General features: G+C 38.8%; 1 protein-coding gene across 3 annotated transcripts in view; it reads right to left on the bottom strand.

Annotated features, from left to right (window-relative positions):
- Positions 1-14,714, bottom strand: part of PPP4R1 (protein phosphatase 4 regulatory subunit 1) — a 66,373-nt gene that overhangs the window by 35,812 nt on the left and 15,847 nt on the right. For all 3 annotated transcript variants that reach the window (XM_062488101.1, XM_062488081.1, XM_062488091.1), the window contains one exon: positions 8,608-8,714. In XM_062488101.1, coding sequence (XP_062344085.1) covers positions 8,608-8,714 — 107 coding nt within the window. The remainder of the gene's footprint in view (positions 1-8,607; positions 8,715-14,714) is intronic.

Below are 14,714 nucleotides of genomic sequence, written 5' to 3'. Positions count from 1 at the left end.
GTGTACAGCTAGGTTCTACATTAACATTTGCCTGGAACAGTATTTTTCTGTTTGGCAAAGGAAGTATTTTTAAATGCTGATCTTCTGAGACTATCTCTTGAAAGTACAAGTCTATCTATTCCTTAAAGTAGCATTCTACTAAAATGAAACCTTGCAATTTGTTAAAACAAAAACATTGGAAATAAATATTAATGTAAAAGACTAGATTTCCTTACTCAGTGGAATTTTATTTCATTCTATCGTATCTTGTATATTACACAGATACAGAACTACTCTGAACTGAATTTCAGGAATCAAGCAAAATTAAAAGAATGACAAAAGACAGTGAAAATAGCTTCAATTTCTTCTGTTCATGAAATAATTTTAAAAATAAGTTTCCGGAATAAAATGAGAGGTTCTACCCCTCTTCATTTCCAGACCACACAAAGCCATCAATATGTTCAAATCAGCATCTCCAGAACCTGGGTAGACCTTTTTTTCTGCATAAACAAACCCTCATTTTTAGCTATTTCATAAATGACCATTCAAACCAACATCCTAAATTGACTCCAAAATCATAGAAATAATCAACTACTTCTTCCTCATTCATGAAAAAACACATTTCCCCTAAAATCTGATACCATGTCTTGTGAAAAGTGCCAGCAAGCTCACTTGGCTACTTACATGCACTCAGCCTGAATATATAAATATGTAATGTTTATTTCAACCCTGCTGAGGCTTCAGTTCACTCTCTATTCCACTTTAGTTAAGAGGAAGTAAAGCACCACCATCAGCTGCATGCTGGAAATTAAAAGGGGATTATTTTAGAACTGCACAGTACAATACTAACTAATTGCTTCAGAGCAGTTATTTCTAAATTGAGTCATTATTCCAGAGCCATCCCACAGCTAGATTTATTTCACAATGCTTTATTCTGCAGCAATGTACAGTATTTAGAAAAAAGTCTGCAATGCTTTCATTATCCCACTGACCATGCTGAAATACAAGCAGCAGTGAAATTCCACTATATTCGTGAGGGGTTGTAAGGTTTTTGTGCTGTAAAACTGTATATGAAGAACAACCACTGATGATGTTAAAGCTGCTTTAATAGACAATTTTTATGATTGTTTTGAGTACATCTGAATATTAACAATATTGCCCTTTGTTCTTATTAAGGGTTGCAAGCAACAGGGAAAGGTGCAACTGCATGGCTTTGCATTAACACTTCCATTCTATAAAGGAGTAATTCACAGAATCAGAGAATATTCTGAGTTGAAAGGGACCCAGAAGGATCATCAAAGTCCAGCCCCTGGCCCTGCAGAGGGCCACCCCAAAGAGTCCCATCCTGTGCCTGGGAGCATTGTCCAAATGCTTCCTGAACTCTGTCAGGCTGGTGCTGTGACCACTTCCCTGCAGAGGCTGTTCCAGCACCCAGCCACTCTCTGGGTGAAGAATCTTTTCTTAATGTCCAACCTAAACCTCCCTGACACAGCTTTATCTATCCTCTTCTTTCCCCGTTTCCTTCTTTTTTTCCTTCTACAAACACATGTATTTTCCCTTTTGATTTCTACCACTTCCCATTTCCTCTTTCCCTTTGCCTTTCCTACCTCTTTCAAAGATAAAAGAAAAGCTAGACAAGTGGAAATATGCTGTAACCAGAGATAGATATCCCTTCTAGCTTAGGAGTCCAGCAGAAAGGCTGATGTGTCTGACGCATGAGCTGCTTCAGTAGACAGGCTCTTTTCTCCTACTAACCAGAAATGGATTTCATTACTCACTCGCAGAACAATGAGTGAAACACAGACTAATAAGGGAGGGTAAAGTCACCATTAGTCACTCATCAGATGCATGGAGAGACAAAAGAGGTTTACATCAAGCACAGGAAAAAAGTCTTAGCGTAGCACGAGGTGAGTGATGAGGTACGGAAAATCCTGAAACATGAAGGTGGGGAAGGGAAGAAAATGCAGCTGGAGATACTGGCAGCTGAGAAAGGCAAATATTAACTATCCCATTAATACTGCTTACATATGAAGATTTTTGTTAAATGAAATGCTGCAGTATGTGCTGTTGACAGGTAACGTTGGCATGTCTCAAAGAACCAACAGCAGTAATTGAAGCTACATTAACAAAACCATTTAAGCACACTATTAAGTAATTAAGGTTGTGAGGCCATCCACATTAAGCCTGATTATAGAGCTTCAAAACTTAATGACCAATTAGCCTAATAATTGTTTCCAAAATCAGATTGTTTTGGAAACTGCATTTACAACTGATTATTTGCAGTAAAGAGTTTACTTTTCATTCAGAAAAAAAACATCCTTGTTGGCTATATTCAGACAAATAAGCATCGACCCTTCAGGATCTAATTTTATTTTCCCCCCATCATTTCTTTAAAAAGTTATCTATGGGTATCTATTTCATAGGAAGCTAAATTACACATGCATTTTAGAAACGAAGATACTCTCACTTTTAAAGAAACTTCAGAAAACAAGATTTAAAGTTTCTGGAGCCTCTTGCACACTAAGCAAAATGCCAGTAATGCAATAATTCTGGCTGGGGCTAATTTTCAAAGCAAATTAATTGCACTTCAGCACACAATGATGAAATCTTGTATTATCTAAGCCACTCACAAGCTGGTACCAAAAAAAAAAAATAGAATTATACTAATTTATTTACGTGAAAAACTCAGACATAAGGCTCTTGTTCAAGCTCTCACAAGCCTGTGCCTAGTCCACATTTGAGAATGAAGAAGACACAGCTGTCTTAATAGAAAGATAAGCATGTTTAATCTAACAAGGGTTAGATTAAATGGGGGATAACTTAAGATTTGCCAAGCACTGGATTTATATGCCAAATTACTTCTTGGCTTGCATAGATTCAAAGACACTATAAAAACATCTAAGTGGGAAGTCATACCTAACATCCCCAAAAACCAGAGAAATCACAAAGTGGTTGAACAGCAGATTCAAAAGCAGTACAAGGTATCTTTCTTAGTAGTCACTACTATAGGAAACTCAGTACCAAAAACAGGAGGGGAAGTCTAATTTATAACTGAAAAGTATCCAAATTCCACAGCAGAATCACAGACCTAACAGCAACACCCAACTACAGCAATGAAGACAAGTGTTAAATTCTTCCAAAGAACTCAGATTTGGAGAATAACTTTATTTAGCAAGTAAGTGCCTCAGAGGTAGGAGATTATTCCCCAAATGCCACTGATGGATTTCCTCCATGGAACTGCTATTCTGTGCTGCCATGTACATAAACAGTGGCACATGACACCAGGGCAGAGCAAATCCTGTGTTCTGCCAGCACTTGGGAGCAGCTCCTTTCCTGTACCATCTGAGGTGGGTATTTTTTCCCAGAACAAACACAACGGTGAATTTAAGGCTACAAGCATAAACTGGAACTAACTGATTACCCATACATAAAACAAAATTAATTAATTAGGAAGAGTCCAAACTACCCTGTCAGGAGAAGGCACACATTATATCACTTCTAAGTGCAGACACAATGGTATTCAAAACTCTCACAAAATAAAATTCACAACTCTATTCAAAGGATCCAAATGAGTTTCCATCAAAAGCCATTTCTTTCAGATTATTTTGACAAAACGCTTTTATAAAACCAGTTTTAGAGACGATATTTGCTTTTGCCATGATACCTCAAAAAATGTGTCTTGAGTTGGTATCTCAAGATAAGTATCAATCATAGCAAACCATACTCTCATAATTTTCTTCCATCCTACAATTATGTATTTGGACCCAGATATTTTTCTAGTAAAGATTAATTTTTATTCCACATTAACACAGTATTTTGCACAACCAAGATGACATTTAGGTTCTTAAAGTTTTATCACACTGGATGAAGAATGAAAATGATTGGAAATTCTCCTGCTTTTAAACACATAAATGGCTGTCTCAGCATAGCCCCAGCTTATTAAAAGGTGTTAAAACCGACCAAAACAAACCCGAAAAAACCTAATAAAAAAAAAAACAACAAACAAACCCAAAGAAGCAAACCTCAAACCCAAAGAATTAAAAAAAAAAAAGTCTGAAAAACATCAACCCAACTACAAGACTTCTGAAATTTCAAGGTATTAACAGGACAGAGGACTCCCGTGGCAACATCAGAATAGCTGGCATTTCTAGTGCTGCACCTCTATTTTAGAAATCAGCATCAGTAGCCCAAAAAGAGAAGAAATATTGTGTATCTTGGGCATATTCTTCAATTCCAACCTCATTATACCAACTACTGAGAGGAAAAAAAAAAACAAAAAGTGAAACTACCTTGCTTTCTATGACTTGATTTGACAAGACAAAGAGTTCAAAATGTTAAAAGAACTGCGTAAGACTGACAAGTATCAACAATTAGAAATTAAAAGACTTGAACTTAGTCATAGTTTAGTTTGACTTCCAAGTTTGTTTTTATTTTTATTTATTTAAACATTTAAACATGAAGGTTTGACTCCAGTATGGCTCTAACCATACAAATATCTTGCTGGAACCAAGCAAATTAAAATACACAGCTACTTTTACAATGTTTTCTTATTCCAAAGCTTTCTTATTCAGGGGATTTTACGTTTTATGGACAAATTGGGAAAAAATATTCTAAATGGAAAGAAGCAAAACAAAAACTAACAAGTCTAACAGTAATAACCTTAAACATACACACACACACAAAAAAACCAAATCCCCCACAATAAAACCAAAATGCTGAAACAAAAAACACATTGTGCTGCAGTATGACTAATAGTCAAGCTCATCTATTAAGCAGATACAAAGCACATCTAGTTCCCTAATGAATTTTCACATGGCTTAAAACACAAGGATATTCAAATAACCTGTCTTACCGAAACCAGCCAAGTCCAATACTGCAACTGCTCGAGGCACAAGACTCACAGTTAAGTTGCAGAAATTTAATTTGTGGAGCAGCTGCAGAATCCAGCGCTACTAGTTTGGCAGATCTGAGACAACTTCTACAAGGCAGGAAAAGCCTGAACTGCTGCTTTTACTGACACTACAAAAATATCAGCCCTGACTAAAAATGTACCCCACCCTTGTTAAAGGCAACAAATTGATTTGAGCTCAACTCTTGGCTTCCACTACATTTCTGCCTAAATAAACTTCAATTTGACACACTTAGTTGGTCACCAATGAAATGCCTAAGGCTACAAGTTGCTGCAAGAGGCCATTTTCCCTTGGACACATCTGTCCTATTTTCTAAACTGAAGCGGAGCTTCACAAAGCTTCTGATGCTCAACACTATTCACAGGGCCACACAAACAGGCAACTGTATATGCAGATTTCAGAAGCAGAGCTTTGCTAGGAAAGCACTCTATAAACAGTAGCATGGCACTGTTCTCAATTAAACACACATTTTATTGCAAGTGAATAGTGACTATTTTTCCCTTTTAAATAATCCTTGGAGAAGTACTCAATACAATTATGTAATGCTTACTTACAACAGGCTACTTTTCCTGGCTGAACAAGGACATTCCCTCAGAAAATAAAAACATGCATTTTAAATTAAGACAGTAATGGCAGAACAACAGAACTCAGCAGAATGTATTTTTATCCTTGGAAAGCATTATCTTCTGCAGTTCCAGAAGAAGGGAGAAAAATTAACAGGCATTAAATAGAAGAAACAGTTTATTCTCATTCAAAATTTAATACAAATTTCTCTCCATAGCACTCCAAAAATAACAAAGAATGACCAGACCTCTTCTGATGTTTTGCTGCTGGACTTTCTTCCTTCTGGTATGTCAAATGTATCAGCTATGTTGAAATCAAGCCCTTAATTCTTTCTAGAGCATCTTTAAGCCAGAATTTTGTCACTGCTCTGTCCATCGCATTTTTCCCTTCATCCACTTCCCCATCATTTTTTAAGCACTCCTTTTCTTCATATTTTTCATTTTTCTCTTGCTTTGCCTTTTATTCCAAACATTCAGCAGTCCCAGTATACTGATGAGCAACAGACACACTGGATCTACAAAGCCCTCCTACCCACAGCAAAGAGGGTGCACAGCAAGCTACACTGGACTTCAAGAGCAGACTTTTGGCATCTTCAAGCATCTGCTTGATGGAGTATCATGGCATAAAGCCCTGGAGGGAACAGGTGCCCAAGAAAGTTAGTTAATATTCAAGAATCACCTCCTTCAAGTGCAGGAGCAATGCATCCCAACAAAGAAACAGTCAGGCAAAAACACCAGGAGGCCTGCATGGATGTACAAGAAGCTCCTAGACAAACTCAAGCAAAAAAAAGAAGCCTACAGAGGGTGCAAGCAAAGACTGGTAGCCTAGGAGGAATACAGAAAAATTGTCCAAGCTGCCAGGGATTGGGTTAGGAAAGTTAAAGCCCTCAAAGAATTAAAACCGGTTCAGGGATGTCAAGGGCAACAAAAAAAGGTTCTATAGGTACACCAGTGACAAAAGGAAAACTAGGGAAAATATGAGCCCACTCTAGAAGAAAGTGGGAGACGTGGTTACCCCGAACATGGAGAGGGCTGAGGTGATGCGAGGTGAAGAATTCAATTACATTTTTCCCTTGGTCTCCAGTGGCAAGTTTTCCACCTGTGTCCCAGAAGGTGAAGGTAGGGATTGGGAGAATGAAGAACTGCCCACAGAAGAAGATCAGGTTCAAGATCATCTAAGGAGCCTGAAGGTGCACAAGTCCAGAGGACCTAATGCAGGGCATCCACAGGTCCTGAGGGAACTGGCGGAAAAAGTGGCTAAGCCACTACCCATCGTATTTGAGAACTGTGGCAATCCAGTGAAGCTCCCACCAAACTGAAAAGGGAAAACAAACACCTCATTTTCAAAGAGAGAAAGAAAGAAGACATAGGGCCAGTCTCACCCCAGTGCCTTCACAAGATCATGGTGCAGATCCTCCTGGAAACTGTGAGAAGGCACACAGAAGATAAGGAGGCGATGTGCAAGAGCTAACACAACTTCACTAGGCTCAAAACATTCCTGGTAAATTTGTTGGCTTTCTACAGTGGGGTTAAAGTGTTGGTGGATAATGGAAGAGCAACTGACATCACGTACCTGGACTTATGGAAAACATTTGACACTATCTCGTTATGTCCTTGTTTTTAAATTGGAGAGACATGGATTTGACAGACAGCCACTCAGTGGAAAAACAGCTGGCTGGATGACTGCACTCCAACGGCTGTGGTCAACAGCTTGATATCCAGGGAGAGACCAGTGACAACTGGAGCTCCTTAGGGGTCAGTGCTGAGACCAGCACTGTTCAACATCTTGACTGGTGACATGGACAGTGGGATGGAGAGCACCCTCATCAAGTCTGCCCACTACACCAAGCTCTGCGGTGAGATTGATGTGCTGGAGGGAAGGGGCAGCATTCACAGGGACCTTTACATGCCTGGGAAGTGAACCTCATGAAGTTCAACGAGGCCAAGAACAAGGTCCTGCACTTGGGTTGGGACAAACCTTGGTACCAACACAGGGCGAGCAGAGAATGGATTGAGAGCAGCCCTGAGGAGAAGGATGCAAAGGTGCTGGTTTATGAGAAGCTCACCATGACCTAGCAATGTGCACCTGTAGCCCAGAAAGTCAAACACATCCTGAAATGCATCCAAAGCAGCGTGGCCAGCAGGGCGAGGGAGGGGATTCTGCCCCTCCCCTCTGCTCTGGTGAGACCCCATCTGCAGGACTGCATCCAGCTCTGGGGACCCCAAGATAAGGAGGAAGCAGACCTGTAGCAGTGTGTCCAGAGGAGGGTCATGAAACTGATCAGAGAGACAGAGAATCTCTCTTATGAGAGAATTCTGATGGAACTGGGGCTGTTCAGCCTGGAGGAGAGAAGGCTCTAGGGAAACCTTACTGCAGCCTTCCAGTACCTGAGGAGCCCTGAAGAGAGCTGGAGAGGGACTTTTTACAAGGCCATGTAGTGACTTGATAACGGGTAATGGCTTCAAACTAAAAGAAGGCAGGTTTAGATTAGATACAAAGCCAAAATTCTTCACTATGAGAATGATGAGGCACTGGAACAGGTTATCCAGGACATGTGGATGCCTCATCTCTGGAAGTGTTCTAGTTCAAGCCTGGACGGGGCTTTGAACAACCTGGTTTTGTGGAAGGAGTGCCTGTTGTCCATGGCAGGTCCCTTCCAACCTAAACCATTCTCTGATTCTGTATTTGCACCTTTACCAATTCTTGCTGATTCTCTTACCTTCCCACCTGGCTGCCCAAAAAGGTCTAAAGGAACACCTTCAGCATTTAAATTCTATCAAACCTTATGGCAGTTTTGCACAGATGGTTTCCAAGTTTATTTTCAAGGCAAGAAACTAATCTTGATCTACAAATCAAAAAAAATCATGTACATCTCTTGAGTAGCAAAAGTACATAATAAAAGTTACTAAAAAAGGTACTGCTGGAAAGCTGCAGTCCTACCTTTTGAAGGGGTGCAAATCTGTTGATGAAAAGAGTAAGGAAAAAAGTCATCTTTGGGGGATGATTAAAAAAATTACATTTTACACTATTTTATTGAATTTGCAGAAGCCTAGTTTGAATATTGGAGAAAGAACATACTGCTCCTGTGCTAAACACAGGTGCAGCACCTCTGACTTTCCCACATCAACCCAGTAAAATGTTTAGAGCTACCTACCTGAATCATCAGCTAATCTGCTGATTCTCTCCAACACAGCAATACAATCTCTTTCATCATCACTGACTTCCTTCAAAGTGTCCAGCAAACTTCGAGCCACCATTTGCCTAGTTTACAAGAAAGATTAAAAATCAGCATTATTTGTGTCCAGAAATACAGCTAAATCAAAAAGTTGTGCAATCATAGAAGTTTCTTACACCAAACAGAATTTTATATATATTCACTTTAAAGTCTGTAAATTTAGTTAGCCCTGCTTTGGGAATTCTTACTTCTGATACCTGGCATAATCTCAAAGAATTGTAAGCTTTAAATGCAACATTAAAAGTATTCCTTTCATTTACAAGGATAAGAGAAACCAGCCACCAAGACCAGAAATAGTAATCATCTGCTAAGTGGGGAAACAGGAGCTGAATGTTAGGAAATCAGAATCAGCCTTCCATCCTCATCCATGATGTCCCTAACTGGTTCCATACAAAGCAAAGTAACACTAGTATCATTAAAAGGTTTATAAACAAAATTCTGAATTTATTTCACAAAAGCATGAACACTCAAGCTGAAGGTTTTCATACCAATGGTGACATTTAAAAGTCAAACGAATGCTATGGGTATATACTGTGAGCGGTGGGTACATACTGTGAAAATAACATGTACTGCCCAACCCATGTGTACCTGAGACATGCATTAAGCAAAGTAGAAACATTAAGAAAATATGAAATAATCATAATCAACTCAGTTACTACTTCAAATGCACAAGAAAATTTTCTATGGATTAATTTATGAGTGATGAGATATAGTCAGATTTGGGATTTTGTCCCCTGAGCTTGTGTCACAGCCTATGCTACAAAGCCATACCCATCAGGTACCTAGATAGCCCTAAATGCAGCTGGGAATGTGTGGAAATCAACCTTTCTCCTCAAAAACAGCCTGCAATGGCATAACTCTTTTCTCACCCTATTGGATAACATAGGTTACATGTCAGTTCAGAGAGCTAGCAGAATTATCCCTGAATAATGGAATGGGAATGGGCCAAGAACAGCATCCAAGACACTGGTAAATCTGGTAATGCCCTGGAGCAACTCAACAAAATGCTGAAGCAGCAAGTGTCAAGTACCAGGTATTTCCAGAACTGAAGGACAGAAACACTCCCAGGGTGCAGCCTAGCACTGTTGACAAACAGCAGTGCTGTAGACAACAGCAGAGGCATACCTAAACTCTGTTACGTTCACTACAAGCACTGAATGTCAGCAGTGGTCAACAACTGATAAGAAGACAGATGGTTACATTCCTAGTACACAAGGGAAGCTCAAGGACTTCACAATTCCATGCAATCAGAGAAAGGCAGGAGGTTTCTATGAATTCCCAAAGCTAAGCACACAATTTCTCCCACTGAAAATCAGTAATTTAAATATTTCACATTGGCCACTTGCAGAACTATCTTAAACTAAACTGTTTCGACATACAGATGCATAAAATCTTCTAAAAAAAGCAAACTGAAGAAACTTTGCCTTTAACAAATTTCCTCTCCCTCACTCTTTTCTACTCAACAGAAGTAGGTATCTCATCAGAGATCTTGATACGCAGTTAAAATTCAGCCATCAAAACCCTAGCAGAGCAAAACAGACTGCATGACACACTAACCTAGAAGCAGAGTTGACTTGGTCTTTTAAAGGGCTGGACACCTCTGAAAAGAGAAGAGGAACAGATGAAGCAATTTCATAAACCAGCCTGTGTGGACATGTGTCTCCTACATATTAAATGTAGTCTTCGAAAATGAGAGACAAGACAACTAACCCACTGAATCTCAGCAAGTAAGGAACCACAGTAAACAGCACTACAACCCATCAAATAAACAGCTCAAAATCCCATCTGACTCCTGGGGACTACAGAATGGCTCTCTACTATGCTGTGAGTTTTAAGAAGACTCTCATCTCCTCATACAGCTGGACTGCAGTGGCTGAATCTCACAGTGTCTTCACTAATTCCTGTGGGTTGGACATGTGGCTATGCACAAAGCCGTAAACCTGCTCAAGAGGAGGAGATGAAAACAGAAATCCTAACCTGAAGAAGACTTGACCTATCTATTAAACCTACCCAACTTACTCCATGCACTAAATGTAGGATGGCCCCCACCTGCATCCAGATGGTATTTCCCTCTTTAGCTTGTAAAGGAATCAATGGACCTACTTTTACAACAAGCAAATTCTGGTAAAAAGCAAAAACAACAAAGTAGGCAAAACTCACTTTAGCAAACCTAACTGGATAGGCAGCCAGTAATCACAGAGTAAATGCAAAACTCACTCACTCCATCCATCCATCCATCCTTGGAGATGATGGCCACTCATGTTCTCCAAACATTACAGGCTGTGATCTAGTTCTGCCAGGTGTGCTTGGTCTCTGACTGCCACCTAAGCAGCAATACATCTATTAATCCATTAAACAGTTTACACACCAAAAAAGGCCAGAGGTCAAAGGCTGCAATGTAGCATGCAGTACACAAGCACTTCCAGTATTATGTGCAGAAGTACAGGATATTTAGCAAAATTCAAAATTTCAGGAGCCTGTCCAACATTAGGAAAAACTGATGGACGTTGTAGGTACACTTAACTGCAATTAATAGCAGGACAAAATGGGAATACATTACAAACACCCTGCTTTTACACTCACACGCAGGTAACAGGTGTTTTGAAGACTGTACACACAGAATAAAGGATGCAAGAATATACTCTGAGAAGAACCATAAATATATTTGCTTTGCTTATTAAAACTCCTTTGAATATCATTAGCTCTTTAATAAATTTCTACTTTAGAATTCAAATTACTTCTGCACAAGGAGTGCATTTAGATAATAAGCATATGTTTAAAAAACTGAAATAAAACCAGACAAAAATAAAAGGAAAAAAAGATACTTTTTTTCCTTTGCCCATTTTTTCAGAACTTGTAAATCAAAATTTCACAGAATCACAGAATATGCTGAGTTGAAAGGGATCCATAAGGATCATTGAGTCCAACTCTCAGCCCTGCACAAGACATCCCAAAGAGTCACAGCATGTGTCTGAGAGCACCAATAACATTTTGTGTTTAAATTAATACTGGCAGTAGTAACTGAGCTTGGTGGTTTTTTCACCAAACAAGCTCACAGAATACTCACAATAAACTCCCAATTGCAAAATCAACATCTTTGTACCCTTAAGAAGAAAGGCTAAACATGCAGAGGTATACTGAAACATTGTTAAGTAATTACAAATTTTCTTAGTGCTTTGGAAAAGTTCTGTCCTTTGTTAGTTCAGCTTAAATCATTTTAACGTACATTTAAAAGGTAAAATTTCTCAAGCTGTATTGTTAATATTTAAGTAATTTATTTGGTATGCACAGACCTGCAAATTTATGTGAAAAAAAACCCTGTTTTTGAGTTTTTTTCATTCTCACTACATTTTAATTTTTGACATACAGTAGGATCAGAAACACTGAGACAAAAACAGAGTAAAGGTAGAGATCAGGATAAATAACATAATTTGTACTAAAATGATGAGACATGTCCCTGTCAGAACAAAGCCAGTATAGTTTCACCCATATGTCTTCAGCATGATTTTAGCATTTCCTTACTGTCAGTACTCAAATACCCAAAAAGAAACTACACTGAGCTAGGCTGCAGAAACAGAAGGGAAGAGGAAAAACAACTACAGCTGTGGACAATCAAATTATCACTTCACTTTCATCTGATCATACCTAAATGAAAATAAGGCAAGGTAGTCTCAACATTCTACAAAACTGTCGTAAGGAGGTTTTTCATATACATTACAGCAGGGATCCTGTAATTACAGCATTTCTCTGTTTTAGTTGGGGTGCTTCATGCATGCAAGTCCCAGTTTTTAAATACACAGTTAAATGAAGTTCCTGTGAAAGTGTTACTTATAGGCTGTGAGTACACACATGTGCTCAATCCCTCTTTGAGATCCAGTACACCCTCATTTACTGCTGTTCTCTGAGTATCTAAAATTTGACTATTGCCAAAAGACTTTTTTCAAAGGACATCAGGTATTCTCCCAAGGGAAAAGCAAAGATGTACTTCTACACACGAAGAAGTCTGGCAAGAGGATATCTTCAAATTATCCACATCGATATGCAGATTCAGTCTTGATAGCCAAGACTGACCATGAACAAGAGTCTCCTGCCAAGACGTGCTTTGGTCTGAAGAGAAAAGGCAGCAATAATTCCTCGCAGGACTATGAAAATGAAGGATCTATGTTCAGGAACTGCTTCATTATTCAAACAGATTTACTGGTGAGTGTTCTATACTTCTGAGCCTTCTTAATGAGGAATGAAAGCAAGTTCATGGCAATAAAGATTAGAAAAACCCACAAGAGATTTTAACATGAAAAATGGAAAGAGACAAAAGCTATGCTCCAAACTGCACCAGCAACTAGCAATTGGTTTTTAAAGCAAGCAGCAAAAGGAAATCATCATCCCTATATGTATGTACACGCACCACTGCTACCAGACACAAGACCTTGTGTTTTAGGGTGATGGCTTTGGCTTTCTGCTCAACATCTATTCTTGCTGCAATGTGATGGATGGTGGATTATTAAGGCATATGCTAGAGATGCTTCTCAAGTCTGGTCTGGAAGCTGCTTCTTCAATAATCCCACCACAGCCAGACTCCCACTTGCCCTATTTTACAGACACAACAGGAGTAATTTATTGTAATACTTGTCAGGTTCCCCTCCATTCTCACAGACTAAGGCAACATCTGAGGTTCTCATAAGCAACACCTAAACCAGTAAAAATGTAAACCATGACTTACCAAAAGTTATCACAAAGCAACTGTTTCCACCACTTGCGAAGCTGTTAAAGGATTCCCTACCTCTCTCCTTTTCAGTTAATCATATCAAAAATCTTACATATTTAAACAAAGACATTTCTATTTCCAAGCCCCATCTCTTGAAATGTTTTAGGACACAGACACTAATCTACTTCCATCCCAAAACAAGTGGCTGAGAAATCATGAGTGATCAAGGAATCCACTTAAAGGAGACTAGACTTGTGCAGTAGTTAAAAATCCCTTCACTTTAATCATTCAATACAGACATTCATTAGCACAGACTGCAAACAGACTGCACAAGTTGATGATTAACCAGATAGAAAACAATAATAAAACCAAATGTGAAGAAGCAATACATAAAATGAAATTCGAAGATTAAAAAAATGTCATATTAAAAGCAAATTCATCCAATTAAAAGGGAAAAAATATCTTACCCTAATTTACCCAGATTTAATGATCATGTTTCAAGAGTGTGGAATGTGTAACATGAAGCTTCCACAGAAATGCAGGTTCCAGGTCATAGAAACAACCGAACTATTATTAACTCAATCATAGTATTTTAAAACTTTTAAACTACTCATTAGTAACTGTATGTGCTGATACCATACTAGGACATAGGAATAAACAAATGTAATTTAATTAATCTTTTTCCTATTAAATGCTCCAGTTCCTCTGCTTAGCAGAAATCCCTCCTATATTCTGAGACTAATGCTGAATCATCATAAACTGAACGCAGTAATCACTATCATTGATTGTGATCTATGTGTTACTCACAGTTATACCACTAACAATTATCATTTGCTATTTCCTGTATTTTCTTATGCTACATAACACAATAGGCCTACAAAGAGAGCTAGGATTAAGAAAACATGTTTGTACCAGCAAAAATAATCCAAACAAGCAAACACAGGGGGAAAAAAAACATCAGGAAAAACTAGTTATTGCGACCACCTTGCCCTGCAGGATGCATGAAGCTGGACAGAGCAAATAAAAAGATTCCAAGTTTATGCATGTCTCATATCCAATGCAATCCATACTAAGAAATCAGACACAGTTTTTGCTTAGGTGGACAAGTAAATATTAGGACCAACATTCTCGATTAAAATTCAAGACACACAAACTTCTCAGTTTGTTCTCCTCCCTACTGGCTTTTATTACATAATTGTGACCTGGAGCCCTCCCTGAAGGCTCCTCTTCCCTCCCTCCCTCCCCATGAAAAGTCAAAATGTGCAAAAACTCTCTCCTGGCAGTGTAAGTGCCAATTTCATCTTAAGTTGTAAGATACAGC

Source organism: Cinclus cinclus, chromosome 1, assembly GCF_963662255.1.
Source record: "Cinclus cinclus chromosome 1, bCinCin1.1, whole genome shotgun sequence".
Classification (NCBI taxonomy): Eukaryota; Metazoa; Chordata; class Aves; order Passeriformes; family Cinclidae; genus Cinclus; species Cinclus cinclus.
The sequence above is the reverse complement of the archived record's forward strand: the minus strand, read 5'-3'. Positions and strand labels throughout refer to the sequence as shown.